This window comes from Sciurus vulgaris (assembly GCF_902686455.1).
Source record: "Sciurus vulgaris genome assembly, chromosome: 8".
In the NCBI taxonomy this organism is placed as follows: domain Eukaryota; kingdom Metazoa; phylum Chordata; class Mammalia; order Rodentia; family Sciuridae; genus Sciurus; species Sciurus vulgaris.
The window spans coordinates 48,856,902-48,877,633 of NC_136468.1; the positions used below are offsets into that span (position 1 = coordinate 48,856,902).

A 20,732-nucleotide genomic window follows, 5' to 3' on the forward strand; every position below is an offset into this window, starting at 1 on the left:
ATTTCTTGACAAAATAAATATGACATATCTGACCCAAACAATATCACATTCTTTGTTCCAATCCACTATCCCATCCACTATCTTTTAAAAAAACTTCCCTTCAGAGTAGTGTGTCAATTTTCCTCCTTTTACATAGCTTGATTAATTCAACTCAATCTCTTTCTTCCTTTCCTTTATTATTTTAACATAACATCTAAGATATTTTTTTAAAAAAATCACACACATGAAAGTCATAAAGTAAAGTAAAAAGCAAACACTCATGAATCCATGACATAAAACAGGGCATTACTAACACACCAACTTGCTTGTGTAGTACTCTCCCTATTTTAATTCCAGGCTTTGTCAAAAACACTCCACTATGTTGAATTCTGTGTTATACTTTGCTTGTTATATTGCTTTTATCATTATATATGCATCTCTAAACAATACATTGTTTAGTGCTGTTGTCTTTCCAACTTTTAATTTTGAAAAATTTTAAAGTTACAGCAAAATAATGAACACCTAAAACCCTTGGCCAATGGTTAACATTTCTTATGCCAGTTTCATTTCTCTCTATATACACACATAGTTATTCTCTTTTCCTGAACTATATGAAAATATATTGTAGACATCGTAACTCCACATTATTGGCATATAAATACATGATTAATTTTTCTATTGACTTTATTTATTGGTACTAGGGATTGAACCCGGGGCCCTGTGCATGCTAGGCAAATGTTCCACCACTGAACTACACATCCGGCCCGTGCAACTGATTTTCAACAGTTTTATTGAAGCATTACAGCTAATGTTTGTATGTTTATCTTATAATAAGCTACCTTAAAATCTTCATTACTTCTAGTAAATTTTCCATATATTCTTTGAATTTTTCTATGTAGATAATTGTTTCATATGGACTCCTGGATTTTATTCTTTCTAATGCTTATGTATTTATCTTTCTTCAGTTAGATCTTCTAATACAATATTGAATAGAAGCAGAAATAATGAACATCATTGTCTTTTCCTGATGTTAATGGAAGCATGTTCAACATGTTACATTAAAAACATTTACTGTAGGCTTACAGAATTTTTATCAGATTAAGTGTGAATATAAAATAAATTACATAAGAAAGAAAGAATAGTACCAATTTTCTGATACTATTGAAACATGCTTAATGGTATTATATGTGGTCAAAGTGTTTCTTGTGTGCTTTGAAAAAATACACTTTCATCTTAGAGTATATTCTACGAGTTATTAAGCCATAAACTTGTAAAATCAAACATGTTAATAGTCTACTAAATGTTTCTCTTAATTTTAAGGCTAATTTATTAGATGTTTGTCTTCCCAGTCATTACAAACTTTCTGTATCCCTGATAATGTTTTGCCATAAAGTCCATTTTGTCTTGTATTCATATGGCTTACCTTTCTTTAGCAGTTGGTCAATCTTTATTCATTTTTAATTAAAACCTTTCTATGTCCTTTGAAGTATGTTTTTAAGCAGCAGAAAGTTTTTAAATTTTTTTTCAAAAGCAAACTGAAATGTGTTTAGCTCAAAAGTTTAGCTCCTTGAATTTGTTATTATTAATTTTTGGAACTGGGGACTGAACCCAGGGACACTTAACCATTGAGCCACATCTCCAGCCCTATTTTGCATTTTATTTAGAGACAGGGTCTCACTGAGTTGCTTAGCACCTTGCTGTTGCTGATGCTGGCTTTGAATTTGTGATCCTCCTGCCTCAGCCTCCTGAGTCACTGGGATTATAGGCGTGTGCCACCATGTCCAACTCCTTGCATTTATTTTGATTCTACTTACCATCTTACTTTTTGATTTCTATTCCCCTACACACAGTTTGTTCATATACATATATTAAAAAATAGCTTTTTATATATACATATAAATGTGTTTTTATATCTACCCGTGTTTTACATGGGTATATATGTGTCTGCATCCATGTATAAATACATGTTTGACACTAGATTAATTTTTGTTTTGTTTTGTTTCTTCTTCTGGTTTGGAATTTACAACCTCATTCTATTATTCTAGTCTTTACCCTTGAAGTTTTGCTGCATATCTTTACCTTAAGTTTTAAAGAAAGATAATATATTAGTATAGAATACATTAGAGCACTTAATTGGACAGTTCTTTAGTTACCTTTTTACTAAGTGCAAAATACAATATTATTTTATACAGATAGGTTTAGACTTATAGTGTTCACTATTTTCTACAATCATTGATTTTCATATTTCAGATAATTTTTTCTGAATATTTCCCTTTTTATGTAAGTTTGTCCTTCAGAAACTCCTTTTAGTATAAATCTGGTAGTAAATCCTCATAGTTTTTGGATATCTGAAAATGCCCTATATTTCAAGAACAATAAAGAAATTTTTATCCTAGGTATACAATTCTAAGTTGAAACTTAATGCTATAGCTTGGATCTAAAATGACTTCTGAAGGCCCATGCATTGAAGGCGAGGCCCCTGGTTTGGCACTATTGGGAAGTGCTGAAAACTTTAAGAGTTGAGGCCTAGTGAGAGGTCTTTAAGTCTCTGAGGGCATGCCCTGAAAAGGGATCATAGTACTCTATTCTTCCACTTCCTGGTCATAAGGTGAGCAGTTTTGTTTCACCATACACTTCCACCATGATGTGCTGTCTCGCCACAAGCCCAAAGCAAATGGGACCAATCCATCATGGACTGCAATCTTCAAACTTATGTGACAGAAAAATAATAACACATTTTCCTCTGAAGTTCAAAGATATTATTCTATTGGCCTCTAGCTTCCAATATCACTACTGAGAAATATGCTGGTTCAAAGTTTAGTGTTTTACATAAGGGGAATTATAGCTATTGGCACCTATCTTCAGGGCTACTCGATCCTCTACTACTTGCCTACCATCATTGCTCATCTCTGGTTTTGCCTCATACTTTGCTTCTTTTGAGGAGTATTTCCCATTTTCTCAAAGTCTAGAAATACATCTATAATATATATTTTTTTTAATTTAGGCTCTAGTTGGTTTGAAATAGAAGTGGCCCCCAGAGTATCTAGGCTGTGCTATGGCTGGAAGCAACATAAAAAGGGGTTTCTTTACTGCAAGACTTCTCAGGTTTTTAATATCCTAACCTAAATTAAATCATCTAAGATGGAGATATGAGATCCAGCTCTGCCCAAATTTGTTTGATCAGGATTTCTCACAGATCTAGTCTTAAGGAAAACATAATTTGAAAAACATTGCTATCAAGTCTTTTTAAAAAATTTTTACCTCAATACAAAAAGAAACCAAATTAAAGTAAATTATCTGTAATACTTCTATTCCACTAAAACATACCCATCCTCAGGCTTAAAAAAGAAAAAAATTAATGCACTTTTACAATACACCATACTATGCTATGGAACAAGAAACAAATTTAAAACAAAAAAACAAAAATAAACAAAAAACAATTATGATGATAGAAAATCTCTACCCTTGAGGTATGCAGAGACAAGAGAATATGTAACCTATAATTTGGCAAATGCTCTATTAGCAGTTTGAATGAAATATTTTCATAACTGTCCCTTTAAGACTGAGACACACTGTCTTTACTCATTTCTTTTTTAAAAGCATACAGATCAAAATGTATCTTTTTTTGTTAACTTTGGGATAATGAGGCATCTCTAGAAAATAAAAACTGGAAACCTAAGTGTTATTATTAGGAGTCCAAAACAATGTACCATACTGTATCTACTTTGGCCAGAAGCTAGATAGCTTTATAGCTATCAACTATTGTCTAATGCATTACTCTAATTTTTGAAAAGTCACATGATTCTGAGCCCAGATTTATTAAAGACTATGAAATCAGAAATTTACTTTCTAAAAATTTACAGCAGTTTTTACTTTAAATTGTGATAATTCCCATGTCCTTAAATTGCTCTAACTCTTCTGTATATTTTTTCTGTGTATAAATAATAATAAAAGATACATTTGTAGATAACAAAAACAAAAGGTTTATTGTTTCCCATTATTCTTATAAGAAATAAGTTCCTAAGGACTCAGGAACCACTTTCATCATCATTATGGTATAGTTACTTGCTGTGGAGCCCTTAATTTTTCAGCTCCTTACCACAGGGCAAGTTGATGTAGAGGCAGATTTTCATCATCAATTCATGAACTATTACTCTTACAATTATGAATTTTTTTGTATTCCACTTTTTGCCCCCTGCCATTCCCCACATCTAATATTATGCTATCTTTAAAGCCAGAGACAAGAAGATGGATCACTTAAAAGTGTATAAAAAGGAGAATATGATAAGTAAACCAAAAACTAATTAACTAATCAAATGTGGAAAGATATTAATCCTTGTTAGTTTTCAAAGAAAGATATATTTTTATTCTTATTTTGCTAAGATTGGAGAATAAACCTAGGTCCTTACATATGCTAGGTAAGTGCTTTACCACTGAGCTACATCCCCTGCTAAAATATATTTTTAAAACAAGAAATTTTCCATCAAAATAGCAGAAATTTATCACACTGTTGTTTAATTGGTAGCATGATCACCCACTGTCTCAAAGGTTGCAGAAAACTGTGTGCCAACATATGATGCTAATTAGATGACAAAGTGAAGCAATTTAGCAATACAATTAATAATATTTGAATTTATATTCTTTAATACAATATTTTGCACTGTAGAAATTCTATTCTAAGGAAATTTTAGAAGGCAAAATTTTCAAAGAGGTAGACATGTCATTTTCAATTGAAAAAAACAGAAAACTAAAAAAAAAAAAGATGATATAAAATCACATTATATCCTCTCAATAATATGTGGCCATTAAGAAGATACTTAAGTTGATTATATAATAATATGGTATTATGATAAGTGGTGGGGGGGAAAGCAATACATAAAACTGTGCATGCTAAAAGACTACAAATATATTAAAACAGAGAGACTGAAAAGAAATATGGTGAGATATTAACAGGAAGACAAGGGATATTTCTCTTCTAAGAAATTTTTAGAAATTTTTCCATGGTAAGGATTTATTATTCCTGAAAACTAAATGTTTAAAGTAATAAAAAGCTGGCAATACCTTAGGCTCTACTTATTTTCCTTATATTCCTCATTTGCAGCAAATCATCCCTCTTTTTCCCTCAATTTTCCCCAAATAAAAGTAAAACATTGAGTTTTTAATGTTAATATGCAAACCCACGTTTATTCTATAATTATTCAATTAGTTAACGTCTAAAATGATACCTGTGAGAAGGGAATAAAAACTTTTACCTTATTTCCTTCTTCTTTGAACTGAGGGTTAATTATTTTTACAAAAGAATAAAACAATTGACGAATTCTGGAATCTCCAATAAATGCAATATGTTTATCTACAAGGCAATTCTTTGCTTCACTGAAATTAAAGAAAACATTAATTAAAATATGTATCAACATATTGGCATTTCGAATCACATGGTTTATGACAAAAGCTGTACAGGACTGTTACACATTCAGTCATGTTGCTTTAGAAGTATGTGGCCAGGTTTAACTTACCAATCCATGTACTTACTATGAACTAATTCATTAAGTATTTAAGAAGTACTCTAGCTATATTAAGCGTCTTATATTCATTATCTCAGAATAAGGTAGATATCCAAAGTGAAGAGCAGCAATGGTCCTTTGCTCAAGCATTAAGACTCAGACTTGGTCAACTTTTACATGAGTAAAGCAGCTTGACTCAAACCCTTTCACAAAAGCTTTAGGACAAAACCTTTATCTGGAATGAAATTTTACCCTCAATCAGGAAGTCTCTACCCCATACAGAGAAGAAAAAATGGTACTCTATACTTAACCACCATCCCTCCAATAGATATTAGGACCTATGCAAGGAAGCAGTGATGTAGGTCTGTAATTGCAGCCACTATAGAGGCTGAGACAGGAGGATTACCCAGCCTGGGCAATTTGGTGAAACCCAATCTCAAAAAAAAAAAATAAGAAAAAGGGCTGAGGATACAGATCAGTGGTAAAATGCTTGCCTAGCATACATGGGGCCTTGAGTTTAATCAGGGCCCAATGACAGACACAGACACACACACACACACACACACACACACACACAAAGACTCATGATAAAGAAAGAAAACCAACAAAATAAAATCTAACCTGATTTTATATTTATGCATCATACAACTGTGAGGTTGCCAAACTTTTTCTCCAAGAAATCTGCCACTTGAGAGAAGGTATTCACATGAATCATTGCCTATAACAGTAAAATACAAGTGTTACAAACATTAGCTAATTTTTTATGTATTTGGGTTTTCTTGATACCATTTAGGTTCCTTGAGATCAGATAGTACACAGTTTTCTATGCTTATCTATATTTTCCAGATGCATATAAATCATTCATGAAAAGCATGACAAATATTAATACATTAATATTCAAGAGGATGAGTCACTTTGGTTTACACTTTACCCTGTAAGAGACTCCTAACTCCTAAATGCTATGATCACTGCTCTGGTAGAGGCTTGTACTTCAAGTTTTCTTTCTAGGAACATCATTCCAGCCTCAAACTAGCCATATACTGTTTATCCCTCCTACTTCAGAGAGAAAAGTTTAAGGGACAAAAGAGAAGACTTCATAAATGACTTCCTATTAAGCTATGATAATGCATAATGTGCATGAGCATATCTGGAAACCTGGTTTTAAACAGAAAGAGTTCATAGCTAGAAAACCCCTCTGCCCTCTACGAACTGGGATAAAGTCTTTCTACATCCTTCAGTGGTTTTACCATACCTTAGTCAAATCCACATGACCAAAGAGGTGAAAAATGGATATGGAGGCACTAAGCTCAGATATGTCAAATGGAAAAAGGAAAAATGAGATGTTTAGATTAACTGTGAGGTCATAGTTAAATGCATATTTAATTTAATCTCTGAGATAATTCCTTATTAACAGTCAAAAGCAAGCTAAATTTCTTTTATAATTACTTTGGGTCAGGCTAAGGAGTCTGATAAAAGAAACGCTACAGAATAAAATGGTATTGACACACTCAGGAAGGAGACAGGGGAGACTCAAAGATATTTAAAGCAGAACAACACATCTCTTTTCTCAATCCCGTTATTCATTTATTTGGCCAAAATACAAAGAAAAGGTAATACAAATCTAAGACAGGTATGCAAAAATACTGAAGGTGTTGTTGCTTCAGTGTCCTAAATTCCAAATACAACAGGAAGGAAGAGTGAATATTGTATTGTGTTGTTGGTGGAAAACTGTATAAAGAAAGGAGGTAGTCAATGATTAAGTTTTGTAGTTATATATGTAGTCTGAGCAGGTTCTTTTTTTATTTCAAAGATTTTTAATAAGAGGTCTCTAAATGAAGTTCTTAATTCTTTCCAATTATTAAAAACTAATTGTAGTTCTAAAAAAACAAAATTAAGCTAAATAAATAACTAGGAATGAGTAAAGAAAAGGACTGTAGGAACACACAATTAAGTTATTTTCCTAAGAACAGCACTACTGCATCATTCTTTTATAATGGCCATATAGTAGAAGTCTATTTAAAATCTAGTAAATGTTTAAAATCAGGATAATTAAAAAATTATAACTTTTCAACCTCTTTTGACACATTTATTAAACCAAGTTAATAGCACATCTATTTTTAAAACAAGTATGAGTTGCAAAAACTAGGCAATAATTCATGGCATTTTTCTTCCTTTTCTTTCTCTTTTCTCTTGCTCTCTGTTATTTGATTTTTGTTTCTTAATAAAAGCCTATATAGAAACACTCATTGATCAATGCTGTGTCGGGATTATGCTGTTATGCATTCATGGGTTACCAATATGATTCTGTGGAGATGGAAGTGCCATCCCAACATCTTAAAATAACCACAAGAAAATGTGTTTAAAATGCAAAGTTCTTTATCAGTACTACTGGTTTCTCAAGAGTTCAGCTAGCAGAGAACAACAACTCTAATCTGAGGAATCCATATTAGAAAAATTCTGTACCAAAACAGATTTTAAGATGTCACTAACCAAAAGGCACTAGACACTGATGTTTCAGAGATCACTGATCCTTCAAGGGAAGAAAATCTTAATTTATTAGTAAATGCTAGTTAAGGATCATTGTTCTTAATATATATCATAATGCTAAGGATTTTTTCAAGCCTTTCATCTGAAATTAATAGAATCTATCAGAAGACAGAGATGACACCAATTATTCAACAAAGATAATCTAATATAAAGAATTGTTAGAAAAGTAAAAGAACTGCTTACTAGACAGTGTAAAGGTTTTTTTTATATTTGTCAACAAAATAAAAAATACTAGTAATAAGTACTATTGTAATCTGATTAAAAAGAAACCTGATATAGAAAAGCCCATAAAATTCTTTACTCTAAAACAAATTCTTTTTGATTAGGAAGGAAATATTTTTCAGATTAAATCACTAAATATAAATCTAGATGCCATAATAATGTATCCACATTTTACTGTACACGTATATGTAAATATCTGCTGGCACATATTATCCTTTTCAAATTTACTGAAAGCAAAACAAAAACACAAGTCTTTGTTTTCAATTGTCTAGTATAATTCTGACAGTTCCTTTAATACACCCATCATGAAATGAAAGTTGCCAAGTGCTCAGATAAATCAAGCCAGGAACACAATAAAAAAAAGGAACTAACGGGACAGCTATTTCCAATACTAAGGTGAGTGGATATTTTCCTCTTTATTCTTAAGTATAAGCATTCTAGTTTGTCAATTTATAACTTCAGATTTTCATGGATGATTTTTCTGTGATATACTTAGGAGCAAACAAACTAAACAAGCAAGCAAAAAACAACAAAAAACAAACAAACTGAAAACCAAATGTAACAACTAAAGAACACATCCAAGTTCCTAAATGATTCACAATTTACATTTTCTTTGAAAAGACTACCTCTGGACTCAGTGCCTTTAGACTGAATTTATCTTACTAAAGCTGTGTTTCCTATTGCCAACCAGGACAATTCCAGGCCATAAAGTTTACAATATGGTCTGTAAAATATCTTGTTTGCCTAAAATTCAGCAAGTTATATTTTATTTTGTGTTGAAAAACATTTAACTTTCTTTCAAAATGCTTGGAGTGATTCATTACAAGTAATGTCATATAGATTAGTATCTTTCTAGCAGTCAAAGAAATAAGACTGAAAGACATAGAGTTGCTTTCTTGCTTTTATTTCCTAAAGGTTTCAACTTCCTTTTCTCTAAAAACATTCAATAATACTTAACATTGGCATTTAAATCGCTTAGTGACAGAATGAAATTCAATTCAACAAATTAAGACATTTGAAGTAAGTTAACTTCATCAATTTAGGAAATTAAAATTTATCCAGATTGGAATTATCCTGAAGGTCACAGATACTGGCCTCTTGTCACAGAAATCAAGTTTTTAATCTGTAATCATACTATTAATAGACACTTCGTGATTCAGGAATGTAAGAGATTGAATACAATTGATAAAAATATAGTTAAGGGTAATTTTAAAAATATTCCAGTATTATATATGGAAGTATTATTAATAATGAAAAACGCTCTACTTTCTAAAATTGAGATTAGAACACAAAATTCAATAAATGCTACAAACAAACCAATGCAAGAAGAAAATAGAAGGAAATAAAGACTTTGAAAATTATTTATTCAATAATTATTTATGGAGTTCCTACTGTGTGTTAGGCTCAGATGATTTAAAGATGAAGATACCCTTGGAAGCTCATAGTTTGCGTGGAAGAGACAGATACCAATTATTACAATACAACCTGATAAATAGGTGTAAGGTGTTGTGGCAGAACTGAATTTCTAATCCCTACTTCTGTGGTGGTGACATCTTAACCAGCCCTTCAAGGAAAAACCTATACTTTCTTTGAGAGGAAGAGGGGGCACTGCAAGCAGAAAAAAATCACTTGTCTGTGAGAAGTCTAGAAGGGAAAAACATGCTCAGACTGTGAGCTTGAAGTTTAGGAAGAATAAGGGAAAAACACCTGTAGCAAAAGTAGTCCTGGGTCATATTTTGAAGTTTCACACATACAACTTTAGAAAATTACTTCTTGGCTGAAAAAAGAATAGGGAAACTTTTGGGTTTTTTTATTATAACACCGAATTAGTATTTCCAAATTATTTACCCCATGCCTCCTAGAAGATGCCTTCTCACTTCATCTTCCACATGTCCCCATGTCTAAGAAGCTCTGAGAAAGGCACACTATAAGAAAATGGCTAAAGGCAGACTAACAGGACCCTAAATCCTAACTCAGTCACTGACTAGATGTGTATCCTTAGGCAATTTATTCAGTCTCCAGTCTCATCTTTAAAATGTTTAAAATACTACTGAATTCACTGAGTCTAAGACCACTGATTATAAGATTATAAGTGATGTCACTATTTTGTCATAGAAAAAAATGTTACAAATTAGTATTTGACATGCAAAGTCTTAAAGACTCATCCTGGTTACAGAGATTTTAAAGGAAAGGGGATGAAATATGGTAACTGTATCTATTCACAGAATTTTGTTGGTTGTACAGACAAAATCAGTTAAAACATGTAAAACTTTAGTAAACAGAGCCTGGCATTTAATAAGTGTTATGTGTTAGTATATAGTGTTTGCCAAGTTTTATTTTCTGTAGTGTAGCTCTTACTTTCTTTAGCTTGTAAAACAAGAAATATGAAATGTGTATTCAAACTCTACTCACTCCACCTTGCCAGAGCACACTCCTACCTGACACACAAGCTCCTGACACATAGCTTCACCCCATCCCTTTCATCTCATATATAAGGCCCTTTTTATTTTAAAGATTTATGATGTGATTTAAGTATATGTTTATTTTTGGGCAAAGGGCATTGTAACTGACATAGTTTGACACTGCCAAAGCATGAGGATGGCTAAAATGTTCCTGGTAAGATGTTTATTTTTCCCAAACACTCTCTGGCTCAAGTTTCTTGACATTCAGTCTGGGCAAGTACACACACCAGGTGTACTGCTTCACACTCAAGGCGCTCAAGTACCTACGGAAACTGATGACTGGCTTCTGGAGGAGGCTTTACAAACAACCCCAGATTGCTACACTGACTCATAAGGTCCCATCTGACATTCTATTCTCCCTGCTGATGACAGATCTTGATGAGATCCATAATCTAAATATAAAAATCAGTATTTCAAGCTTATCAAAAAGATAAAAAGCAGAGTCAAAAAAGGAGGATTAGATGTTTACCTTTAGGACAAAACAGCATTACAGTTATAGTATCTATCTCTAACATCACATAAACAAAATTAAGTTAGATCACTGCCATCTCATACCAAACTAGCATAAGATGATTAATAGTAGATAATATAAATATTCTCCCCAAATTGTCACAAATCAGTGCATTAACACTGCCAGCTATATTTGCCTATGAAAGTGTTGGGTTTCTATCACCATGGCCTGCCAGGTCATATGGCAGTGAATCTGTAGGTAGGTGGAGGAGAGAGGTCAAAAGGATAGAAAGAATCCATCTTTTTTTAAACTTAACAGTATATTTATATTATAAGGTGTCTATCCATATGATACTAAAGTATAAAATTCTTAATATTCAAGAGTTGGAGGAAACAACAAAAGCAGAAAAACTGATCAAAATGCCCTAGGTGCTGAAAGATCTCTTGGGATCAGATGACATCTCAGATTCTAGGACCCTTTTTACTGGATATTTTGCCAAAGTAGGTGTGAAGTTAAATGGGCACAGCGATAATGTGCACCTGTCCATTACACATTAGATCTTGACTAATTAATCTCAGTCACCAAGAACTGTCCAGATAATAGCTTTGATAGTACTAGGAGCCAAAAATAAAAGATCCTATCACTATTAATTTTCCTCCACCTGTCAGCCTCTCTCCTAGTGGCATTTTTACAGAGGAAGAAAAAAATCAATCAGCAAGGACAAGTAAATATCCTTGATTACTGAAAGATAATTCATTCTAAAATAAGGTCATATTTCCTTTCTGCCTTTACACCAATTTCAAAACTCATATGGAAAACCAGCTTTCAAACTGCTCACAACTCTGCTTTCACTGCCCACCTCTACTACCGTCAACTCATAACTTCTTTTCAAAACTTTGTCCCACAAAAATCCGCAACCCAAACCCTTTAAACGTGTGTGAATCACAAAGACTGGGTGGCACCTCCTCCATTTGGGCACAGGCATGTTTAGGCAGGGGTGGCCCTTTTGGCAAAGGAAAATGGGGCAGCCCTTGCCGCTGTCCAACAGTTGGGCCTGGCTGTTACTGGGCAGAAGCCGGATTAAACAAAGGTCAAAGCGTCCGACTCCTGAGACGCAGATCTGCGACCCGGCTTCTAGAAGAGGTGCCCTTGCAGGGCGGCCTCGGCCTTCGCTCGCCAGGGCAGTCCCCGGGCCTCGTGTCCGACCTCCTGCACGCGACCTGGCCTGGCACCATCCCCAAAACCAGCTTGCGCCAGAGCCGGACCCCTGCGGCCGCTCGGGCCAGTGGGGGCTTGAGTCCCTGACCCCTGCGCGGGCGGCTGGGGGCCCAGAGCCAGGAGCCCTCGGCCTGGCGGCCGACACCCGGGCCCGCGCAGTCGTCCTGGGGCGCTGGCCCGCCGCTGGGGACACCTGGGGCACGTGGGGGCACCGCCTCCCCCGCGGGCCGGGCCGGCGGGAGGCCGCGTGAGCGTGGGCGTGTGTTGGGCGAGGGGGCGGCCTCCGTAGCCGCGTCGCCGCCTCCCCCCGCCGGCCGGGCAGGGGGAGGGCCCGCTCACCTCGGTAGCGGCGGGAGGCGAGGTGGCATGCCGCGAGCAGCAGCACGGCCACCAGCGCCAGCACCTTGGCGCTCCTCACGCTGAAGTAGTGGTTGATCTCCCGCTTGCCCAGGTTGTAGGCCAGAGCCGCCATCTTGGTTCCTCCATGACAACCGTGCGCGGCGGAGCGGGGAAGGGGCGCCGCACAGGGGCAGCACTGGGGCTGCCGCCGCCGCAGCCAGGCAAGGAGCCGCCGCCAGCCCCCGCGGCCGCCACCTGCGCCTCCTGCCTGGGAGCCTGACCCCGGGGCCGCGGCGCCCTCGGCCTCCGCCTGCCCCTCCTCGGCCGCGGCCGCCTCGGCGGCCTCCCCCCAGCCCCGCCGCCGCTGCTCCGCCGTGCCGGTTCCCCAGGCGCCCTGGACGCCTGTCTCCTCCCCTTCCTCCTCCTCCTCTTTAGCCTCCTGCCTTAATAGCGGCTGCGCCTGCGAGGGGGGTCCGGATGCCCGGTGCTCTGGGGTCAATGGCCCCATCCGGCCTTCTGGGGTCACCGGGTCACGGGCGGCGGCGGGCGGCGGCGGCTGCAGAGACATGGGGCTGCTGGGCGAGGGGACCAGGGGTTCCAGCATGGCCCGGATGCGAGCCCCTGGCAGTCTCCTGGTTGATGGCCGCTACCTGAGCCCAGGTTGGGGCAATACAGCTATAGTTCCGGGAGAAAAGTACACATCGCCCCACTCCTTCTTTCCCTATCACACCCTTTTCTGAACTTTCTACTACCTGAACCCGCCCAGTGTCGTGGGGGCTTAATGTGAGGCTTTCCCCGACCTGTCCGGCCAGTCTGGCTGCTCCCAGGTGCTGGCCAGGTGTTGGGGTTGCTGGTAGTCCTAGCACCCAACCCACGGAGTAAGACCGGTCTTAATAGTGTCTTGATCCGTTTCTCTTGAAACTTTTTTTTTCCTTTCAATGTCCTGATTGCCCAGTTCCAGTAGACATACATCGACTGCACCAAAGTACATAGTGGAAGGTACAGAATGAGCCTAACGTGTCAGTGAGAAAAGAGTTGGATTCTCACTTGTATTTACACAATGGTTGACTAGGATATGAAAAGGAAAAACAAAGTGTGCGTATGACAATCATCCCTACTCTAAAAGTTGGGCTGAGCAGGCCAACTTTAATAATAATAAAGGATCACTCCATTTCCTTTGTAAATCATTTGTTGTCCCAAACAAGTGTGTGTGTGTGTATTTATATACTTGGTATTTTTTGTGATGCCTTTCAGATAGGAATGATTATTTACATTGCCGTCGTTCTTGCCTTGCTTGGAATGAGTCATTGGTTAGTTGGAGGTGTTGTCGAGCTTTCTTTACAACTTTCCCATTTAGCCATTCCTGAACTTATAGGCCCCTTGCAAAATTATAGGATGTAAGATATGAAGGAACTGTAGAGATCTTGTCTAGTCATTCCCATTCTCTTCATCCAAGGAGTCTTATTATTATATTTTCAGCCATGGGCCTCATATCTTGAAAGATTTTGTCACTTAAATGAAATCACATACATCACTGTCATGGATGTAATGCTAATAAGAAATAAAGTTAAATAAGTGTACAAACACTTAGGCACTGTTCCCTGAAAATGGTCGCTTAATTTTGGCTGTCATTCTTCTGATCTGAGGTTGATCACATGCTGGCAGAATTAAATCAGATATTGTAAAAACCAGATAAATAACTCTGCTAACAATATATGGTCTGCCAATCACATCCTAGGCATTTCTATGATGTCATCAACAGCAAATTAGAATTTCTGATCAGACTTCAATAACCAGTGTTAGCCCACAGGGTTGATTTAATGCCTGCCAAAAGTAAAGAAACTTGACATTTTATTTAATTGCGATTTCCAGAAGGCTTTCTGAAATATTGTAAATAGCTTGTGAACCTCTTTTATTCCGTTTCCTCTAGTTTAAAGCTAATCCCTCTACCTCTGCTCTGAATTTCTTCCTCCAGCCCTCCTTTCCTGGGGATGTTGGTGCCTCCATCGTGTAAATCACCCTCTCGGTGTGCCCTCTAAATGCTCCCTCTCTCCTGGCTATTTGCCTTCCACTGGTAAGTTTCTTTTTTTAGTGAAAAACATCCATGGGTTCTATGTTCCTGTTTACCTCTCCATCTCTTTTCTCCTCTGACAATCACCTTGAAAGAGAAGTGTTGACTTGCAGCTTTCACTTAATCAATTTCCATTCTATCCTCAGCATACTTCACTTTTCTTCACCAAGATTGTGTGGAAAGACCTCTGTTAAATGTAAAGGACACTTCTATTCCTTATCTTCCTGACTTTGCTGACCATTCTACTTTACTTGGTATTCATCCATCAAGTTATCCATCTTCCTCTCTAGACCCTTTCTTGGTTGGTCCTTTAAATAATGGTATTAACCAGGGGTCTGTTAGCCCATGTCTGGCTGTTCTTAAGCAATCCTTGAATTTCTTATCCATCATTTTGTGTCCGTGGAATCATGCCCGTGGAATCAGTTACTTTCCATACGCACAGGTGCTCATGCACACACATTCGATTTTTCAGTCCATCTTTGTTTATCTCCAGATTGTAGAACTATCTGTCTGCTGAATCTTTCTATCCCTCAGGAATTCAATGTTTATCATTTCCAATGCAAACTCCTCATGGTCCTTCTTCTTTCATCTACTTTAAACCCATATGCCTCACCTTTTCACCATCAACCAAATTGTCCCAGAAAGTGTTTGCCCCATCCTTGCTCTCCTGTAAGTAGCTCTAAGATGCATTGCTTCCTCTCTATCTCCTTACTGTTGCCTTGGTTAAGGTATACTTTCTTGTCTGCATTTGTTTAACTCATCTTCCTCATGTCTGGCTCAAAAATTCAATGCTGCTCTCATTCTGCTCTCCCTCTGGTAAGAGGGAACTTTCTTAAACTCAAATCTGATATATCATTTCCTGCTGAAAACTACTTAGTGGCTCCATACTTATTTGCCTCAGCCCAAGCTATCCAGAATGTTCACTGCTGCTTAGCAGGTTACTTCACCTCTTAATAGTCTAAAAGAAAACAAGAGTTTGGGGTGGGTAGGGGTGCATAGGAGAGGAGAGTCATGGGATAGGAACTCTTTCAACTGTGTATTACTTTAAAACAAACTACCATATTTTATCCCTTCCTTCTGACTCGATGAAAAGTATCTTCACCTTTCCCCACAATGTCACTTTCATCTCTGCCCATGATTGTTTGAATCTCATTTGAGAACCTGACCTCATGTTTTCCTTCCTTATTTTTACCTCTAGTTTATCCCTTTTCACTGTTTACAAAATTCTTCCTACTTTAAATCACTTCCCTTACTCTATTGCACAATCTCTTATCTCCCTTAACATCAAACTTCTAGAAGGAACTTCTAGTGCGGTCACTGCCCCCATCTTTTGTCTGTTTATTGCTGCTTTAAACATATGAAAATGTCAGCCACATCCTAAATTACCAAAGCCAATGTCTTTATCTTTCTTGACATTGTTAATATATTTGCTTTCTTAAACTCTTCTCTTTTGATTCTCATGATCCTACACCCCTCTGACTCTCCTCTTACCCTTCCTATATATCTCCAAGAAGATTCCTCTTGCTTTTTCAAACCCCTGGTATTAAAGCACTTTTCAGGTTTTACTTGTTTGCTTGTTCCTCTTGTTAGGGAACCTAAATTACAAGTTATTTTCCCATAGCACATATCACACCTGATTCAGGCATGTAGCCTAGACTTCTCTCCTATACTATAGGCTTTTTCCACATACCTCAGGTATAGCATCCTGATTCGGTGTATTGGAAACAAGTTTTATTTTCCTTCCAAATCCATCCTTCCTGTCAGGTTTACTGTTTAGTTCACCAGAACCACTATCCTTCAAGTCATTCCTTTGACTCATCTTCTTCTTCCTCTGTTTTGTCTGAAGTATAGGTTCTCAGAGGAAGGAGGAAGGATGTTCACCATAAAAGAAATTGGATAGTTAAAGTATAAAGAATTCTAAATAGTTAGTTGCTAATTAAAATATGCCTTCACTAGTACTTTTTTCTTTTTGTGGCGCTGGAGATTGAACCCAGGGCCTTGTGCATGTGAAGCAAGCAACTCTACCAATTGAGCTACATCTCCAGCCCCCTTGTTGGTAATTCATATAAGGACTTGCCTTTGGTACCCTGACTTCATCTGTATGTAGAGTCATGTCAAGTTCACAGTGAGAGAAATCCTTAGGGGAGAGAGGGAATTTGTATTGGTGAGGAGCTTGACAATAGCACACTTATTTGTTTACTATCGGCAAATTGGGCCTGTAAGCTCTTCAAATAGATTAACAGATTATATTATCTACTACTGCTTGAACTCATAAGATGGAAAGTAACTTTAAAAATCCTTCTTAGGGAACTGTAGTGTAGATGACGCTAATCATACAAAGACTAGCAGATAAGAAAACAGAGAATGGAATCTTCTACGAATAGTAGCTCTTTATCAGTTATATTACAGGGTTAAAAAAATCTTTGTGTCTATGTGTATTTATGATACATATGACATATATGATGACCACTTAAATCTATAAGACATTAGAAAAAAATTATCAAAATTATTTGAAATAATTTACATGCACTCATGGTTAAGGATGAACCACACTGTAAGTACACAGGGCTTTGAGATGAAAATTACTACTGATATGACAGCATCAAAATTAACAAGATTTTTAGCAATTAAGCATCTAAAACATAAAGAAATTAAATACTCTTTTTTGAGAGCAAAAAAAATGAGCACATATGTGATTATTTCAAACTATATGCATCATATTAGTCATCAGTATATCAGTTCACAATTTATAAATAAATATGCGTAAATTGGAGGGGTACATGCTCAAATTTTTAACTGATATGAGTGTATCACCCGAAAACCCTGGATTCTCTTAGTCACCATGTCCTCTTCACTCTACCTTCCCCCAAACTCACTCTTTCTGCCTAGAATACTCTGGTTTAGGCTTCAATCTGACCAAGGCAACAGGCTTCTTAGCCCTCCTTGTTTCTAATTTCTCACTTTTCAATCTCTTTTTTTCCAATTGCCGTTAGAATTATTTGTCTAAGACATATTTGATCTTGTCACTTGCCTGCTTAAAAATTGTGGTGGTTGTCTACTGGAACAAAAATGAATTTTCAACTTCTCTGTATGTTTAAGATTGTCAGTTATGTGACCTAAATCTCCCTTTTTCCTCTTAGCTCTCATTTTATCCAATTATGAGAAACAACAAGCCAGGAAGATTACATATCTGTGGCTTTTCTCTCACTACTCCCTTAGCTTACAATACTTTCCCCACATCTCATATTCTATTCATTCTACTTATTTAAAATCTTTCTTTTAAAGATTTGCTAGTTTGCCTCTTTCATTAATTTGTGTCTATAGCTCCTTATGGGGGTATAAATGGTTTCTTCTTCTGATTTCTCATGGCACTTTTTCCTTCCTGTGCTTAAGAACACATTCAGCATAGGCCCCTATCCAGTCACAAGAGAGAGCTTCCTCACCTGTGTGTATTATATGTATTGGGAAGTTATCAGATCTGTCTTTTGGGAGACATTCAAAATAGATCTATTAAAAATAGATTATATAATCTATTCAGTTACGTCCTCTTCCTCATTCCCTTCTCTCCAGATTTTATGTATTGGCTTACCGGGATTTAGTCCTTTTGTACTATTTGGAGAGAATACTTGTGAAAGACTTAGAAATGAGTGGGAATAGTATGGTTGTCTTCAATGGAAAAGTGGGCCTTGTTCAGATTATCAGATTGTGTGGTATCTCTGTACCTTTTATTACCTTTGAATTATTTAACATTTTAAGTTATCCCAAAATTACAATAATGCAAGTGATTCTTGTCCATAAAATACAAAGTTATCTCACTTGGAATTCAGCTGATTATTGCCCTATGGATATTGAACAGATTTAAAATTTTATGTCTGTTAAGCAAGTTTGTTTTACAATTCCTGCAGACCCATACATGTGGTGTTTGAAATTTCCTTTGAACCAGTTATAACAACTTATAAGTTCTCTTATGAATTAATGGATTTCAGAAAAGTTTTCATAAACTTTTTTGACACAATATTAATTTTATATCTGTATGAAAATCATGATTGTACATCTTCTTTTAAATATTATCTTTAATAATGCATGGATAGGCCTTGAATTAGTAAATAATTCTTAATTTTAGAGAAAAGGTCATTTTATGAACAACACTAGAAAACAGATACCTTTCATCTTAGAATTGTTATGATTATGGTAGAAAAGTATTTTCAAAACTGAATTTTTATAGCCAGACTATGGAACCAACCTAGATGCCCTTCAATTGATGAATGGATAAAGAAACTGTGGTATATATATACAATGGAATATTACTCAGCTATAAAGAATAATAAAATTATGGCATTTGCAGGCAAATGGAGGAAATTGGAGAATATCATGTTAAGTGAGATAAGCCAATCTAAAAAATCCAAAAGACGAATGATCTCACTGATAAGCAGATGATGACACGTAATGGGGGGTGGGAAGGGGGCAAGAATGGAGGAAGGACAGACTGTATAGAGGGAAAAGAGAGGTGGGAGGGGTGGGGGGGAAGGAAAAAAATAACGGAATGAATCAAACATCATTACTCTATGTAAATGTATGAATATGCAAATGGTATGCTGTTACTCCATATACAAATAGAAACATGTATCCTATTTGTTTACAATAAAATAAATTAAAAAAAAAAACTGAATTTTGCTGTCTAAATGAGAGAACAACTTCCTCTAGAAAATTGAAGAAGGCTTGTTTTTATTAAAATGAACTTGAATATTGATCAACCTTTAGATCAAAATTGAGTGTGCCCAAACAAAACAAAAACCAAATGTACAATTGGTTTTTATTCAACTACTATAAAAAACCAATACAAAAGAATAACATCAGAATCCTAAAGAATTTTTAAAATTATTTTCTGGTTTTAGTATTACTTTTTTTTTAATTTGGACATTTTTACCTTCAAAAAAAAGATAAAAAATCTCAATGATTATTTGAAGTTGTATAAATAAAAACTTCCTCCATTATGTAACAAAATTTTTCCATATAAGGAACATCCTGAATTCACCCAGTATTCACAGCCTATGTCTTTAGATTGCAAGTGCTTGAGAATTTCTGGTCCTTTCTACCTAAATTCTCCTCTAAGTGTATTTTGTCCCCAGTCTCTACCCCCTTTTAGCCTCTCTTCTCTTGTGTTCTTTCTGCTAACAGTACTTTGGAGAGAACTCCTAGCCTCAGTTTGTTGTGATGACTTGGGAAAAGATGGAAGCAAGCAGAGGAAATGAGAAAAAAGTAGACAGATTAGAAACAAATTTTAGAAGTAAAATTTATTTACTAATGAATTGCATGTGAGGCAGGGGATAAGTGGGAGGAGAATCAAGGGTGAGTTCTGTTTCTGGATTGAGAAACTGGTACGTACAAGTGCACACTTCCTGACATAGGAAAGAAGGGAGTAGGAACAAGTTTAGGAGAGGTTATCGCAATATTTCTTCATTTTATTCTTATCTACATTAAAGTATCCTTAGAGGTTAAAACACACACATACAAATACAATATATAGTAAATGCTCATGTCTGAAACTCTGACTTCCCCTAGCATCTTTAAGACCTTTCCCTGAAGGACAGAAATTCAAAAGGTACATCTCCATTCCCAGCTTGCACGCTTTTTTCAGGTGCAATTCACATTTTCCATCAATGAGTTCTAAAAAACTGGGGAGAAAGGAATGGTAGTGTGATAATTACTTTGCCTGGAGTCTTCCTCAAAGGCTAAGACAAATTCTCCTTCCTGTGGAACAGTTGGTTTAGATTAGCTGGAAATTCACAGTTCATTGCTTTTTAAAAGCCACCTTTCCCTTAGGGAAGGTGAATATGAATATCTCCCATTGTTTCTAAGGTGAAGGATGTTAACCATTGATCAGATCAGAGTGGGGCAATTTGAAAGGGAAAAGAAAATTCTAAATGACCTGCCTGGTCTCA

The 20,732-nt window shown here is 36.4% G+C and overlaps 1 protein-coding gene across 2 annotated transcripts in view; it reads right to left on the reverse strand.

The window, feature by feature from the left end:
* CASD1 (CAS1 domain containing 1) overlaps window positions 1-13,451 on the reverse strand; it is a 43,263-nt gene extending 29,812 nt beyond the window's left edge. Inside the window, exons 1-3 of one of the 2 annotated variants that reach the window (XM_079150540.1) lie at window positions 12,720-13,449; window positions 6,102-6,198; window positions 5,232-5,352 (exon numbers count right to left, since the gene is read on the reverse strand). In XM_079150540.1, coding sequence (XP_079006666.1) covers window positions 5,232-5,352; window positions 6,102-6,198; window positions 12,720-13,323 — 822 coding nt within the window. In that variant the 5' untranslated portion in view covers window positions 13,324-13,449. Of the gene's footprint in view, window positions 1-5,231; window positions 5,353-6,101; window positions 6,199-12,719 lie in introns of both variants that reach the window. The other variant, XM_079150541.1, reaches the window with a different exon arrangement.
* Between the last annotated feature and the right edge of the window lie 7,281 nt (window positions 13,452-20,732).